Source organism: Sphaerodactylus townsendi, linkage group LG02 (assembly GCF_021028975.2).
Source record: "Sphaerodactylus townsendi isolate TG3544 linkage group LG02, MPM_Stown_v2.3, whole genome shotgun sequence".
Taxonomy (NCBI): domain Eukaryota; kingdom Metazoa; phylum Chordata; class Lepidosauria; order Squamata; family Sphaerodactylidae; genus Sphaerodactylus; species Sphaerodactylus townsendi.
In genome coordinates, this window is record NC_059426.1 from 92,392,410 (window position 1) to 92,409,910 (window position 17,501).

The 17,501-nt window shown below is 40.6% G+C and overlaps 1 protein-coding gene across 8 annotated transcripts in view; it reads right to left on the bottom strand.

Moving 5' to 3' along the window:
* Positions 1-295: 295 nt before the first annotated feature.
* PPFIBP2 (PPFIA binding protein 2) overlaps positions 296-17,501 on the bottom strand; it is a 157,087-nt gene continuing 139,881 nt past the window's right edge. For 7 of the 8 annotated variants that reach the window (XM_048484010.1, XM_048484012.1, XM_048484013.1 and 4 more), the window contains 10 exons: positions 16,236-16,364; positions 14,177-14,327; positions 12,748-12,859; positions 12,205-12,293; positions 11,452-11,574; positions 10,162-10,287; positions 7,233-7,421; positions 5,661-5,840; positions 1,971-2,036; positions 296-1,191 (listed from right to left, as the gene is read on the bottom strand). In XM_048484010.1, coding sequence (XP_048339967.1) covers positions 1,120-1,191; positions 1,971-2,036; positions 5,661-5,840; positions 7,233-7,421; positions 10,162-10,287; positions 11,452-11,574; positions 12,205-12,293; positions 12,748-12,859; positions 14,177-14,327; positions 16,236-16,364 — 1,237 coding nt within the window. In that variant the 3' untranslated portion in view covers positions 296-1,119. The remainder of the gene's footprint in view (positions 1,192-1,970; positions 2,037-5,660; positions 5,841-7,232; positions 7,422-10,161; positions 10,288-11,451; positions 11,575-12,204; positions 12,294-12,747; positions 12,860-14,176; positions 14,328-16,235; positions 16,365-17,501) is intronic. The other variant, XM_048484011.1, reaches the window with a different exon arrangement.

A 17,501-nucleotide genomic window follows, 5' to 3' on the forward strand; every position in this document is an offset into this window, starting at 1 on the left:
TGCTAGGTCATTTTGCTTTCTAGCCAACTGACAACATTCTCATAAGTCTGTCTCACACAGGACATCTATGATGGAGCATTGCAATGCATGCTTGAGGTTCTCTAGAAAAATGACACATAGCAAAATTTTACATGCTTTTAACGATAGCATGCTACATCCAGAATGGCATTACAATATAAATGTACTAGAAGGGACTGAAAGCTGCTAGAGTATTCCTCTAGTACAAGCATCCAACAATCCATTTGACAGCCTGGCCTTCGCTAGTCTCATAATTGGATTGAATTTGGCACAGGAGCACCAGACTGGCATTTTTATTGAAATAACAGAGGATGTTTGGAATGTCTTTTTAGAGCAAAATCTTTCGGCAGTAAGAAACCTGAGCTGAATTGTAAAATGAAACTAAAATATGATGCTGGTGTCCCATTATCGTTTCAGCATAAAAGAACTGCAAATGTGATTCTCAAGGGTGGCATCAGGCATATGGTTTAACAGTTGCCCTTTCTCTCTTGAATAAGGCTGGAGTACTTGAAGTCCTGATGAAAAATATATATTGTAGCACACCTAGTCCTGAAGACAGCCTGCATATCTAGTTGTCTTCCATAGGTAGAGGTTCTGTTATTGCAGATACAAAGTGCAGGCTGGGAATTACTACTTCTGCTGTTTGGAGTTCTAATTACTAATTGCAGTTTTATCACTTCTGTTAAATAACTAATCCTAGGTATTAGCTGTTTTTATACCATGAGCCTTAAGGCATATTTGAAAGAAAATCACTCACGAAGAAATTATGCCTTAGAAAAGTAATGTCTGTATGATAGCCAAGTTTTCAGGAGTACAAAATATAGAAAATGAATCACTGACAACTAAATGTCTTTCTATGATTAATACACACACACCCTAATTTCCCCACCTTTTCTAGAAGTGTTGCATAGATTCTTTGAAGCAAGTGTTAAATTACCTAGACTGTGGAGTGTTTGTTTTAATCCTTACATGGTACATGAGAAAAAGCATTTAAATCTCTAAATTTCAATGGCAAATTCTTAAATATAGCACCCAGCCTGTACCACCCATTTCTCTAAAAATCAGTCAAGGTATTAGGGTGATGTTGGTCACATGGAATCTTCATCTCCACTCATCAAAAGTTGGTGTTAAAAATCTATCATTATTCAGCATCTGGTCTTGGCTGAGCATAGTCTGGAAGCAAAAATATACATATAAATTAAGCTATACTAGGCTCAGTAGTTTAAGCAATGAAATCTACTATAGGCCCATAAATTAACAGCCTAAATCAAATGCATTTTATATATAAGTAACTAGAAACAGCAGCAACAGTTTGTACACAAGTATTTGTGTTAGAACAAAGTTTAATCTAAAAAGTGTTAGCTTCTCTGCATAGAGTGTGCACCAGGTTTTTGGCTTTAAAATGTGATGTGAGATTGAACTGGACAAGCTGTACAGCTGGCAGGGAAGTGGAAGCATAGCTGGTCTTTAGGCCTCCCTGCTTCACCTCTTTCCCACTGTTCAGTCATCATCTAAATAGCATTGCATAAGATATAGTTGCAGGCTACTGGATCTGACCCTAGAAGGACACAACATCTAGTGGTCCTGGATAGCCAGTTCAGTGGGATCAGATGCGCGCTGCAGTGCAGTAGGAATCATACCGTGCAACTGCATGCATGAGAATTTCCTTGCCTCAGTTGCACTGATTGCATTTAAGCAGTTTAGTGATGTGTGTGAAAACAGTGAAAATTTGCTTAAGGGTACGATTTGTATCGCCGTAAGTCAACAACATAAGTCAGTATTTTCTACCACTTCTAAGACCATGAAGATCAACTTTGTTGCATCAAGCAGATATGTATTTTATTTATGTATTCATAGTTTATTGAAAAATCTAAAATAGTAGTTCTTTTGAATATACATAACCTAAGTTTACTTGTAACAGAGCCTAATGTGTTTAAAGAAATACTACATACCGTGAGGTTGTTTATTCCTTGAGAAAGTTCCCCTATTTGCATTACTGTCCCTTCAGAATGTTCCATCTGTAAAATCATTCAGCAGCTAGATAAAGTCAAGACAGCTACAACTTCTTATTCAGTTAATGCATGCATGTATGAGAGATTTTTCTGTGACTAGCCAAATGAAGTGTAGTTATATTGGGCTGGATCCTAAGTAGTATTCCAGATGCAAAAAAGGGTATCTGCCATTTTTGCTGACTTCTCTCTCTCCAATCCCACTACCGCCTCTTCCATGGCATCTCAGTATTGCCAAGAGTAGTCTGTAGCATCAAGAGGCACATTTTGGGCACTATAACAAGCAGAAAGCAGGGGGCATCAGAGAAGATCCCTTTAATGGATGAAGTTATGTTTGTACTTTGGATCCAACCCAATGCTATTTTGAGTACTGTAGATGTTAAACAATGGGGTTCGCTCACTAAACAAACTCCTTTTCAGCAGTCAAAAATGTTTACTTATGCACGCATGCAAATTTATGCAAATTTACATATCAAGCATGCTGCATTAATAGTCAAACATGCTTTGATTTTGAGGGAATGTTACCAGTACATTTCACTATTCTTCCTAATTCCTAAAAGATATCCTTGTGATCTGGAACCAGATTGTTTAGAAAATTTTGTGAAGTCTGTGGTAGACTCTGGAATTTTGCTCTTCTTATACAGCCTGTCATTGACTTGCTGCTAATGTGGCAGTGGGCTATTCAGATCATCACCAGTTACAAATTCAAGTTGACCTGAATGAGAAAAACCACCACCTAGGTCCGAGACATGTAAACCAGCCTTTTCTTCCATTTCACCTTATGTATTTGACCAAAGTTTAAAATAGTAGCAATATACAGTTGTGTCTTTGATTCAAAACTCCATTTGTTCAAAGCCACAAAATTTCCCACAAGGGCTTGCTCGTTGACTTCCAAGGACAGAAAGTTATGTGCAAAGCTCTTTCTTCCAGTGAAGTAAATGCTCTTTGCAAGCATCTGCTTGTGCAAAAAGTTCCCAGTGCCTATAAGGAACCATTGGTAACAAGTTAGATTTGAGTCCAGTAGCACCATGGAGAGCAAGAGTTTTAGGATATAAGCTTTCCAGAGTCAAAGCTTTCTTCATCAGACACCGGAGAGTAGAAATGTATATGAGTCTTTTTATCCTAGTTAGAAAATGGGAGGGGTGATAAAGAATGCTTCTAAAGGATAGAAAAGTACAATGTATATTGTAATCAGCTTAATTAGAGCAGATGCAAAATGTTTGAGGGCAGAAAATTAGCATTTGTAGTGAGATAAGAATCATACCTTGCTGATTAGCCCCTAGGAGGGGGGGCATTGTTCTGAACTTGTGAATTCTCAGCAATTTTACATTGTAATTTCTCTTTGAAATTTCTTTGTATGAGGTAGCGCCAAATGTTCTGAGACTGATAGTTTAACAATGCTGATATTCAGGTTTAAGTACCTTTTTCAAGCAAATGCAAAATAATGTCCAGTTTGGCACAGCACAAATAAGACCTCCTGAAGACAGGAAAAAGCTGTCTTGGTGAGGAATTCCACGCAGCTTCCCCCCCCCCCCCCAAGACATCTTCAGTACGTTTTACTCAAGTCATCTTGCTGTGCAAAGCTCGTGAGCTGAGGAGAGCTTTAATGGTTGGCCTGGGGGGGGGGGGGGGAAGGCCTCTTTGATGCCTTTTTCGTCTGTGCTGTCAGAGCAAAAAATTAGAAGGTGCCTTTTTTTAAAAAAGATGTCCCCAGGACATCTTATTTGTGCTGTGCCTAATTGGCCAGTGTTCAGCCAAGAGGTCAGTTTGCTTTAAGCTAAATGAAATAGGTTCATCGTATTGCATGAGATGCCATTTGGTGTTCAGCAGATCAAGCAAGTCTTGATTCCAAAATAGCTTGAGTGGAGCCCAGTCAGAGAAATGGGCCTTTTCTGTCACCACCTCTTGCTGCAGCCAGTGGCACTTCCTGCAGTGCTTCTCTTAGGGATTGAATAACCTCCACAAACAGCACTGGGGTGACATGTAGGGCTTTACAGTAGGAGAAAAGAAGTAGGAAAAATTGCCATGCCCCCTTGCTAGCTGAAGGGCACGTCTGCCAGCAGAAAAGGAGGTTTGACCCATGCTCACGTTTTCGTCCTCTGAAGTGGTTTGCTACTACAACAGTTTTCTTTACCAGGAGCTTCATGGGCATGTTCCAAGAAAGAAATCTTGTGGTTAGTGGAGAACTACTTCCTCACAGGTTGGAGCAGTTTTCATTTCCCACCACTTTGTTTTCTATTCAATCAGTTGAACAGGTTGGTTTGACTGAATACCTTACTATTGTTGGGCTTATAGCATGATTGTCAGCTTCCTAAAAGCATCTGATTAGGATTCTCCTTCCAAAAGCAGTCTAGATTCTTGCCCTGATCCAGAAGGTCTCTTATTTTAACATTTTTGGCTGCAGAAGCTTACACTCATTTTAAAGGGAAAAGCGGCTTGTCTTGCAATTAAACAGGACAAAAGCCAAAGATGGGTGAGGTGGGGCACTGATTTTACTATAAGCGGCTGCAGAAGCTTCTGCTGACAACAAGGATAATTGCACTAATAATGCATGCTTTCAAAAACTAATTGGGGTGTGCATGCTTTTCCCTTACCCACTTTATGAATGCCTAGTATGTTGTCTAAATGCGGATAATTGATCTAATACCAGAAAATAGGCTGTGCAATAACTTGTACTTGGATGAAGGGAAATGAAATGTGTTAGATGCAAGGAATCATGCATATGAAAAGCATCAAACTTTTCATGATTAGGCATTTCAGTTCACCCCCACGTTTTCTAATATAGTTTCTGCTTTGAAACCAGAACCAACAGAAGTTGTGTCAGACTCCAGTACCTGGCAAAAAGCTTGTCAGTTCCAGCTGCTCCATTTTTCAGGGTTTTGAAAAAATACTTTACACATGTTTCTCTGCACATTATCAGAAGGCATATTACAGAATTTCTTCAAGCTGTGTAATGTTTTGAGTATAATTACTTCTATTACAAAAAAATAAAATAAAATACAGCAGCACTATATAAGAACTTGGGACTTCGCTTCCCAAGAACTACTTTTATTGTTCCAGTGGTAAGATTGGTTTTGTTCATCTTTAGGTATATGGTTGGGCATAGCTCATTTCATAACATGTCATGTACATTCAGCTTGGTGCAAAATGCTGCACACTTGAAATAGCAGGTCTTATTAAAAATACAACCCAGAAGTGTTGTTTTCAGAATAAAATATCAGACGCATCTTTACAACTCTTTGCGGTAAAACTACATATAAAAAAGTGAAAATATCTTTGGGCTGTACCTATGAAATAAAAAAAAGGGCCAGATCCAAAGAATCTTAGCCATGGCAGCCGTGCAGATGAACATCTATGTTAGGTCAAGTCCTTCAACTGTCTTTATTTCAGTCATGAACTTAGTGTAAAGTTTTTGTATCCTGAAAAAGGGCTTGAGAAAATGTGTAGGGTGATACATAGCTGGAAACAGAAGGGGAAACAACCCTTCTGACATTCTAAGATCCTTCACGCCTCAGCCCAAAACATTAAATCCATGCAGATGCATTAGATTGAATTGTAACAAAAGATTATTGGGAAAGCTTGGGAATGCATGAAGAAGATGAGAAGAGAATGACATCAATCCCCTGGGCGCACCTGATCCAGTTTTTCTAATTCTTTGTCAGGAAGCACATTATGTACTTTGTATGCACTGTAGCTCTTCTGAGTTCCATTGGTTGTGTTTAGACTTCCATCCATAGGACAAATGTAATCTGTAGATTCATCAAATTTCTTTTTTCTTAAGTTTCCAAAATGTGAAAATCCAAGTTTCTTTGGCTAAGAAGAGGGAAGAAAAAAAGTTGTAAGCTCTGTCAGAAAAGTATGTAACGAATGCAGGAAATTACAAACTTGGACACTTTAAAGTTAACCATTAAGACATATCAGCACAATATGTAGAACTACTGTCAAGCTGGAATGTATTCAGAGGAGGCCAATCAACATGATAAAAGGTCTTGAATTCATGCCCTGTGAGGCGAGCGGCACCCTGGCATGGGGGGAGCTGCCGGGCGCTGGCTGAGTTGCCGCGTTGTGGGAGAGGCCAGGCACGGGGACCCAGCTGGCACCTCCCCACATGACAAAATGGCATACGCCCAGGGACCAGTATGCCCCTAGTTAAGATAAAAAATAATAAATCTTTGTGTTTTTTAAAAAGACTAACAGTAGCCTTGTCTAGCCCACATTTTACTAGATCAGGGGCAGGGAACCTGCGGCTCTCCAGATGTTCAGGAACTACAATTCCCATCAGCCCCTACCAGCATGGCCAATTAGTTCCTGAACATCTGGAGACCCGCAGGTTCCCTACCCCTATACTAGATCATGGGGGAACCTCATCAAAGGCCTTACTGAAATCAAGGTAAGCTACATTCACAGCATTCCCTTCAACTACCAAGCTTGCCACTCTATCAAAAAAGGAGATAACATTAGTCTGGCATGACTTTTTTTTCAGAAACCCATGATGACTTTTAGAGTAGCCAGGTATTCTGTTTATTTGTTCTGTGCTGGATTTCCCCTACCATATCATTGGGTCCATTTTCCCCAGGTTGAACACTGTTTTCCTACTGGGAGAAGACTGAGGCTCTTCCTTCCTTAGTCACTGGGTGGCGAATTAGATAATACTAGAGTGCTATGGGGCTATTGTTAGTTTTAACGTATGTGAACTTTTGATTTTTTTACAAAAATAATTTTGGGTTGTTGGCCACCCTGAGGTGATCCTGGTCAAGAAAGGGTAGGATAAAAGTTTAACTAATGAATAAATAAAACTGATAAATCAGATTTAGAGTTGAATCCAGGCTTTTTTTTTTGGTAACAGAAGACATTTCCATCAACAGAATAGAACGTTCCTGCCTCTCCCCTTGCTGCTGCATCCTGAGATCTCTCAGAAATGATACTTTAGGGGGACAGGGAACCCTGAGGAATGGTCTAATAAGCACATCAGGGGTCTTCTACAGGAAGGACGAGCTGGCAAAAATAATAAATCTCCCTTTGTTAGTGCAAAATTTAGTATGGATTCAATCCATAATAGTTTAATGTGCACATTTCAAAATTTCTACCAATGGGTACATTTCTTACAAGATGAACAACCAATTCCTTTTAGGACTGGTTTTTTAAACCATGGGCCAAGAAATCAACAGCATTTTAGAACAATTCCAGAATTGCCACATCGCTTACCCGAACTTTAGCAGTGGTAGTCAGAGGTGTGTAAGCAGTAGATTCCATTATTTCCTGTTTCTCCTGTTGTGCCTCTGGTCCAATTAGCACATTGAAGTTAGTGGCTAAATGGCGTCTTAGCAGCGTTTTTTGAGGAGGAATGTTGAGAAGCATTGCCAGAGTCTCACTATTGAAACGAGGCTCAAGGATCTGGAGAGCAAACACAGCCATATGCATTCTACTTTATACATGATACATGGTCACTAAGTGATTAAGCATGCAAAGGCAGTATTAAGTTACTTGTATGTTTTAATATTTCAATACAACGCCCATTATGATTCACAGTATTGCAGACTCCTCCTTACACATTTTCACCATTATAATATTCTTCAGGCCGGGAATTTCTAGCAGGTTACTTCTGAAGTAACAGAAGGTCCTGCAGTGGTGGTATTGGGACATGTGGTCCTACAGATAAGACCTCTCAGGGCTTTAAAGGTCAGCACCAACACATTGGACCTGATATGGAACTCAACATGCAGCAAATGCAGTTGGCGAAGCACTGGGGATATGTGGCAACTAGTGTAGCTGGCAAAGCAACTGTGGATATGTGCTATTTTACTGGGGTCCCTGTAAGCACTCTCACCACTGTATTCTGGGTCAGGTGTAATTTCTGCAGAGACTTCAAGGGAAGCCCAGAGTAGAGCAAATTACAGTAATCCAGTCTGGAGGTGGCTTTTGCAAGGATCATTGTGGCTAGGTGGAGGTGGGACAAGTAAAGAACTAGCTGTCTTACCTAGTGAAGATGCTAAAGAGTCAATTTGGCTTTCTGTGTGACCTGGACCTCCATAGATAATGAGGCATCCAAATTCACATCCAGGCTCTGGACTGCAGGTGAAGGTGCCAATGTCACCCCATCCAATCTCAGCAACTAGTGCTTTCCCACCTGACCCAGCCACAGGACCTGTCTTCAAGAAATTTAACTTCAGCCTGCTCTGATGCAGCCATCTCACAATGGACACAAAACACTTGTCCAGATTATCCAAGGGTGCTTCCAGTCAGACCCCCATCAACAGATATAACTTTAAAACTTGACTTTCCACTTCTTTAAGTCCCCTTGACTTCCCTGATGCAGAATTCCCACTCAGCTGCTCACATAACTATTCATATGCATGTCCATATGAAAACACAATGTTTGAACTATTCTTATGCCTGAGTACCTTTTCAGTACCTATACTCCTGTATTTTCTTCAATAAATTCTACACTTTCCTTGCTTTGGAAAAGGCCTGTTTCAGGGTCACTGGTAGACTATAGAGGTACAATAAACGTTGCTTGTCCACTATTTTGGTAAATATCCCTAAATCACATGTTCTATTCCCCTTTAACTGGAGAGTGTGTCAACTTTCCAAGCTAGCAAGACTGTGGAAGTGGGAGGAGGCTTTCCCTTGACACTGAGCTTAATTTCCCCAAATTGGTTCTAGATGAGTGCCTTAAACCCAAGTTAAAGAGCTCATACATATCAATACACATGAAAGACAGCATGTGTTATAACCGCACCATGTTCCTACTGCTCACAAAATCCACTTTGATTGGGAAAATATTTTTAAAATACATTAAAATACTTCTATATTATCCATTCACACTAAAAAGGTGTGGAATATTGCAGAAAAGTAATCCTGATGTGATCACCAACATAATATCAACGTGCTTATTCTACAAGGTGTTGGCTGTTGTGAGTTTTTGGGCTGTGTGGTCATAGCCTGATAGTTTTGGCTCCTAACATTTCACCCAGATCTATGATTGGCATCTTCAGAGGTGAAATATTAGAAACTGAAACTACCAGGCCATGGCCACACAGCCCACAAAACCAGAGCTGTACCAAGGGGGAACTGCACCCGGGGCACGAGTACACCCTGCGCTCCTGTCACATCCCTGCACTGGCACATGCCCAGTGTGTCATGCATCCCCACCCCCTTGGTGCTGTGCCACCAATAGTCAGTTAATTCCAGCCATGAAAGCCTTCAACACTACAGTTTATTACTAACATGCACATGTGTACTCCACATAAAAATAATCTTAATACAACTGTATGTACAATAATCTGGATTCAATTGTTACAGAATTAAATGATGCATACACATGCATCAGTGATACACAAGAATGGAAGAGAAAAAAGTGAAAGATATTGAAAAGAGTGTATGTACAGAACTCTACAAAATAAAAAAGTAAAACTAAGGTAGAATTTTGAATGCATTTCAGTTTGGAAACAAGAACAGATAATCTGGGACAAATCTCAATTAGCATCAGTTCAGTTGACAAGTGTCTCTGGAATGTCAATGTTGACACTTTGACCATGAAGTCACATGACTAATGATGCTGTGTGAAGTCTCCTAGAAATTAACTTGGCAAATAATACTTTCTGCGTATTTAACAAAGAGAAAGCTAAGAATAATAAAAAAAAATGTGTGTGAACTCCTGTAAAAAATATCCATTTTAAAATAAATTGTTAACAATAGATCACCTTCAATTTAAGCAACCTGACATTTGCAATTTTGGAAAGGATGTTCCATGTTGAAAGAAATTTGTTCTCTGTGGCAGCTTCCTGGTATTGCATGCATTCTCTGAGTATGTGTTGACGCTTTATCAATAACGGATTTAAAAGTAATTTCCGCCCTCAAATTTCAGTTACACAAACCCATATTTTAAAATGCCAAAGACTTTAGACATGGTTGTATATAACATTTAATTTATACATGGTCAAATTTATTTTTCATAAGAGAGTTGAAAGCTAATCAATAAACACACTTCCTATCACAGCAAATATAGTTCCCTTTTCTTCAGTTCACAGAAATGAAATATAGTGGGGAGTTCTGTAATATGCTTTGGAAGACATCTTTGAATTTTTATATTTATCAAAAAGAAAGAAGCAAAACTCAAGATCTTTTTTCTTACAATGAGGCCACCATGAACTCCACTTCCTCGAAGGTTGGGTGCATATTCTGCCAGATCTACTGATCTGAGCCACTCCATCACTCTGTGATTGGACCACTGAACTACTTCAGATGGTGAAATGTTATTCTGTTGATGGAAAAAGATACATAAATATAAACATATGCAAATGACATTAGTGCCTGACAAGCTTAGTTACTACTTCTATATGTCTTTTTGCTGCTGCTCTTAAATTCATTCATCAGTTAATCAATCACTCACAAAAACATAAGAAGCATTTTCTGCTCAATCACCTTTTCTGCTTCAACAGCACAAGCCCTCTTTCATCTTAGTACAAAAGTGAGTCTTCTCTTCTCAACAACATAAAACAGGTGACCAATGGCACCTTAAGAACTTCCAGGACAACCTTTTTTAAAGTCCTTTTTAAAACTTTTTTTAACGTTCCTCAGACTCATAACACGCTATTGGGCTGAAGTACTGCTGCAGACAATGTTGAAGTGGGAAAAAGCTATTTTAAAACAATATCAAATCCAAAGAATAATCACTACGTTCAGGGTGACCAAGGACCACTTTGAACTATCTGCATCAAGCCCTCTAATAAAACTGTGGAGTGGTCCTCATAGGGTGGTCAAGCTCCAAGTGGGGCCTGGAGATCTACTAGTATTACCATTGATCTTCAGATGCCAGAGATAAGTCCCCTAATTAAATTCGTAACTTTGGCAGGTGGACTCAGTGGCATTATACCTGCTGAGCCCCCTTCCTTTCCAGGCTCTGATTCCCAAAACTCCAGCTATTTTCTAACCCAGAGTTGGCAATCTTACTCATCTATTATGTATGAATTTGACAACTGGACTTTTTTTTGGTAATACCCTCCATCCCTCTGCATCTTTGAATGTAAATCTGTTTGCGTAACAGATGAAAACTTCATATGTCTGAGGAAGTGAACTCTCACTGCTGAAAGTCTATGCTTAAATGCTATTGGTCTTCAAGGTGCCACTGGACTGAAATTAGATCTAGCAGGGTAGGGCTCCAGTCTGCTAGTAGAACTATTCATCTGCAAAAGACTGCTTATTCTTGATTTCACAAGCTGCTCCCTGTGCACACTGGTCTGCACATGAGCACAGAGAAGCAGAGGGGTGAAGAAGGTATAAGATAGTTTTCACCCACACACACATCCCAGGAAGAAAACAAAAAAGGCAGAGCTTTAATATTCTTCTCTACTGCTTTCTGTCTTGGGAGATAAGGAAGCACTGCTTTTCGGAAACTACTGGTCACAGAACTGATTTTTTTCACCTCATCTGCTGGCCGCCTCCGTAGACAGTGAGGGTTGAAACTATTCACATGCAACACATGAATGGCACACTTTATACTGAGATGATGCAGTTGGCTGGTGACTTTGAGGAACAGGAGGTCATTCTGCAAAATAAACCAAGGAACCAATTGCACCGCATACATTGTCAAAGACAGTCTCCTTTGAAACTCATGAGAGCAGATTGAACCTTATGATTCTGGGGAACAACCCACTGTACATCTAAATAAAGCAAATGGAAATCTGGGGAAAAGGCTTTCCTCTGTTTGAGGAACTAAAGGAGAATGATGATCAGAAAATCATCTTTCTCCTCTTTCTCCTCTGTGCTTCCTACTATCACTCACTCCAACACTGGCTGCTGCTGATCCTGACTTCTTGGCTGACATCTTTTCCCGTTCGCTATTCTCCTCAGTTGTCTTCACTATGGGGCTATATGACTCAAACTGTTATGAACAGATTGCTTTCTGATCTCTGAAAATTACTTGAGAAAGATGGCAAATCCACAATTTTTTGCAGAGCCACCAAAAGGACAATTACTTTTGTTATGTTTTAAATTGTTTTTGAAAGTTATAAAAGAACAAATTAAGAATACAAAGGAAAAAGACAACGTCTACATAAAAAATTATAAGGACAAAAGAATTCCTGTGTCAAGTTGGTTTATATACTTCACCCACCGTTGGTGTGAAAGAAAGGCTGTGAAAGTATGAAACATATCATCACAGATCAAACCATCTTACCACCGTCAGATATTGCAGCATTCTGCCATCTACTCTTGATTCATGAAACTGGTCTTTGTATTGAGGTAGACCTATGTCATCAAGCCACCCTACAAAATTAGCACCAACAATAAATAAAAATATAAATATTTTTGCCTGTTATATATGAGCTAATAAATGCCATCTTTTATACATTCTTAGTGTCCTTTGGCCTCCTCACAAGCTCATCTATCGTCAATCATTATTTTCAATTAAAGACTTTTGCTATTAGCAGTCATTTAAAGATGAAGCCAAGAAACAGCTTCCATCATGTTCAGAGGTGCTACAAAATTAAAGCAATGCTACTGAACTTGCACCTACTGTAGGGACAGCAACTTGTTGGCAAAGCAGGAAACCAAACTAACTTGGAATCACTTCTTCTTGGTGCCCCCATTACAATTCAGACACTCCCTTCCTGGCTCACCCGCCCCCCTCCCCAGCTAAGATGAAATAAGCTCCCTCAAAATCTAGTGAGCAACAAAGACTGCCCACATCTGTGACCTTTGTATAATTTTTAGCACTTACGTGTCACCCAAAGATGATCAAGCTGTGCAGATTTATCGTCTTGTTTTGTGTTGATAGCTTTAACAGCCAAAACCAATTTCTTCCTGTGCAGAGGTTGCTTTATGCCGAGCTCCTATGAAAGGACAGTGAACGACCATGACAAAACAGATTGTACAAACAGAGAACTCAGATCTTTTAGAGATTAGTTTACCCAAAGAAACTATGTTATTTGAACTAGCTGCTGTATTTGGTACTGGGAGTTTCTGAAAATGGTGATGAATGATTAGACCGCAGGGAAGAATAGTTTATTTTCCATTTTTGTTTTACTTCATTTATATCCCACCTTTTACGCTAACTAAAACCCAAAGAAACTTACATAATTCTCCTCTTCTCCATTTTATACTGTAGGTTAGGCTGAGAGTGCATGACTGGTCCAACGTCACCAAAAAGCTTCTGTGGCACAAGTGGGGATTTGAACCTGGACCTCTTAGATCCTAATCTGACACTATACCACAATGGCTATCATAACATGAACTGCTTTAAGAACTGTGATCAAGTAAGCTAAGAGGAATGTTAAGATCTGTCATATGTGTATCCCTGGAGTATAACTGCTGACTTCAAACTAAGAAATCTTCTGACATGGAAGTGTCAAAACATTTTGTAACCAGCCCAGGCACGAGGTACACAACTTGGGAGTTAGGCTACATTTGCTGGCTTTCCGTAAATAACCCAACAATGGTCTCAACAGGTTCTCAAATCTAAAAAAGTCTCCCCCTCCCCTCATGTACTAAGGTCAAAAGTCTGGTGCAGAAGTATTTACTATTAATTTTGTGAAGTGCCTTGTAACTGGACTCCAAGGCAGCTCACAACAAACAAAAACTTATATAAAATAACAAACATTCATTAAAAGGTTGGGGTGACTTGTGAAGAAAGGGCACATGCACATCCTCTGCCCAGTTCTCTTGCTATAACTGATGGTCTTTAACAGTTTCTCCAATAGGTGTGAGAGAAATAGTTCTGCTTCCAAAAGGTGTTACCTAGCAACCAAAGCCAGGTAGCACCAGATGTTTTATTCTGGAGTGGGAGAGAGAAGGGAGGCTTTTCTTCACTTAGTCCTAGATGAAGATACTACAGCTTCTGGCTCTTCCTACTTGTAGTGAATGATGCAGGCACTTGAGTGGGAAGGATGATAAAAACTGACTTTTCCCGGGTGTTATGGTTTTTTTCTTTTTGTGATTGCTTTATTTCTGGAAATTCCTGTCCTCAGAGTCCTGCCAAAGTTGTTGTCTAATATACTGTTATCATCAAAGCAGGTATCTGGTGGCAAGTGATAAGCAAAACAATTATTTTGTCTCTTAAAAAAAATCTGGGCTGTATACTTGCTATTAAAAAAACTGGGCTGTCTTGAATTACTGTGCAAATGGTAATACCTACATTCTCAGTCTCTCACCTTTTCCATATCCTGTGGTGTGGCTGTTAAAAGAGTATGGCCAGATGTAATCCACTGCCGTGCAAAAATGACATACTGACCAAGTCCGAAGTCCTCAAGCCAGTTACAAACTCGTTCATTGCCCCATTGGGCAAAGGGGGCATTATGATCACTAGAAAACACAAACAAGAACACAAGAGTCACATCATACAGTCATGATTAGATTCTATGGCATTTACTGCCAGACTCTCTTTTCACAATAATTCTGCTGTCATTGGGGTCTGGGGGAATACAGCCTGAGGATTTCCAGACCTTTGCAGTTGTACCAGCATGAGGAAGGAGGGATGCCGAGCCTGATTATTGCAACGTAACAGCCAGGGCCATCAACCTTGCCTGAAAATCAATGAGCTTGCAGCAGGGAAAGCCTCCAGCCCCCAGCCCCCATTACAGTTCAGCCAATCCTGTTATCACCTGTCCGGTCCCAGAGATACATTGGTTCCCTTGCCTCTTACCTCTTTGCTCTCTATAAACTGCTTTCATTTGTATGATATTATTAAATGTTAATAGGTATTATGATATTATTAAATTTTAACAGAGCGGAAAGGAGTCAAATATGTAATTATTTAATTAATTAAATTAAATATTTAATATTCAATGTTACATTCTGGCACCTCTACAGGAAACCTGGCAGAGGTAGCTTGCAGAATAAAACATAATAGCAACATAACATGTCAAAAGGTATTAATTAAAATCCAAAAATTACGAAACCCAGTCACAGCATAAACGCAGTGATCATTAAACAGCTTATAGTATCCCTTTTCAGATTAAAAGTATTCTAGAAAATGGTATTAAACGATCAACCCCTTAATTGAAAACCTAGAACAGAACAGAAACGTTTTGACCTGGTGCCTAAAAAACAGCAACACAGATACTAAGTCAGCTTTAAGAGGAAGGGCATTCCGTAAGTGAGACGCACTGCTGAAAAATCCCTGTCCCTGGTTGCCTCACAGCTCATCTCTGAAGACATACTGACCAACAGGGGCACAGTGAGGCTGATGTTAACTGGCAGGCTGGACAGTGTGGGATAAGGTAGCCCCCAAGCCACTGATGGCTTTAAAGCTAAGAACTAACATTGGTCAATTCCCCACCCACCATTAGATGCGCGCTCCTCACAGCAAATACCCCGGGGTCCTGCAGCACTCCCCACTATATCAGCAGTGACAACTCAGTCACCCCGATTCTGCCGTTCCTCCCACCCCTCAGCGCGCGTCATTTCGGATCCTGGTTGGAAGTACACCTTTTTGAAACCGCGCGCCGAACATGGAGCAGGGGTCCCCTCCACTTTCACTTTTGAAGTGGGGAAAAGCCCTCTTTCAAATGCAGCTGGGAACAAATGGTCAGATAGAGTTGATCTTTCAACACCAAGATTCCTGTATCCTGCTTTGGTTAATAGCCTGGCTGCTGCATTTGTTATCAAGACAGTTTTCAAAGTGCATACAGTGCATTACAGCAGCGCAACCTGGATGCAATCAACCCATGGGATGCTGTGGCTAGATCATTAATGAAATAGTATGATAGAGATCTGATAAGAGAAAGAGTGCGTACATCCACCTTTCACCAAGAATATTTCCCCAGTCTCACTTTCTTTCCCAATTTAGCATGGCTAGGAATAGAACCAGAGGTGATCAAATGTAGTTGGAGACAAGAGCTCCACAAGCTCAGCTCTTTATGCTTTCCACTAAGTAAACAGACTGTTATCAGGGACAGTGTGTGGAGGGAAGAGGAGTCAAAACCACCCCCAGCCTTGGATTTTGCTGCCACCAAAGGTCCCTACAACATATAACCTCCACCTACTTGCATTTAACAAATTAAACATGATTTCAAAGTTCTGGACCAACTGCTCTACCACCCAATTAGGCCTTTTTCATTACTTTTCTAATGGAAGAAAGAGGAAATGTTTGTTAGGAACCTCTCTATAAAGAGTTACAAGCTAAGTAGTGAATTTCACTGGACATCAGTCAATAAGGGAAAACAAAATGCTACATTCTGAAATATTTAAGGTTAAGCAGCAAGCATTTACTTCTTCTGTCCCTTGGTTTCCTTTGATCGAGACAATCGAGGTCCAGCTGTTGCACGGAGGCCACCTCTCCGAAATTCAACCAAGCCCAGATCATCTCCCGGAAAATTGCCAGACTGAGTCCTACGTATCCTTTTGGAAGAGATTAAAACATTAACAATATTTGCCAGGCATTAAAGTAAAAACAATATCATTTCTAACACAAGATCTCAAGGTCCATATGAATATTGTGATGGATCCCACATCTCACAAGTGACTTTGCAAAAGAAATGTTTATTTTGCACTCTGCTAATGTTCAGAATCTAGTCTAACATAGCTTCTCCAGCAGGACAAAGTGAGTTACCTTTCAGCCTACCTGGCATGTTAATGGTGGGTTAGCCAACATGAATATTCTCGTGCAGTTTCAGAACCCATCAAGAGTCTCACCATTTTCCACTGTCTAATATTATTTCAATAGTATTTCAAAGCAGGAAACTCTGGGACCTGGTCAGGAATGCCAGGAATTCCAACAGAGCTCTTTCCATTTTTTTTAGCAGTTGTTTAATTTGGTTATTTTGTTAGGGCTTTGATTTGTTATGTTCTTCACTGTGTTAGTTAGATATGACTATGTGTCATGGGCTATCCCCTGGAGAGCAATGAGTCCTCTGGGGATGAGCAGAGCCCAGTAAGCCCAGGCCAAGTTGGGAACCAACAAGGGCTGGACTTGGAGCAAGCAGGGCCCCTGCAAGCTTTACAGGGTGAACAACAGCCAGGTCAAAACTCAGAGCCAGAAGTGCCTGCAGAAGCAGCCTGTGCATCCAGCCCTGCTCCAGCTACAGAGACTCAAGCACCTAGCTCACCCGAGTCCACATGTCAGCTAAGGCAGAGACAGAGAGAGTTGTTGATGTTAAATGAAGACACGCACACCTGCTAGCTCAGAGATGGCACCTTCTGCAGCAGGGAAAGACAGAGGCCGTTTCTGCACGGCCAGCTGAGCAGGGGTGCATCGGCATACTTTATGTCCATGCACCCCCTGGGACTTTTCACATGACCAGTCCCACAGGCTGCGCTGCTCCTGAAGGCTCCTACCTCCTACTGTCACTTTGAGGAGGCCAGGGGACATGCCCCCAAGGCCAGAGTGACGGTTCTAGGGTTGGAGGCCAGAAGGCATGTTCCCTGGCCTCCACAAAGTGACGGAAGGTGGCAGGAGGTAGGAGCCGTTTGGGACAGCCGTGGGAAATACGTCGGCTTCCACCTGGTGCCGTTTGCTTGGCACCCAATGGAAGCCGG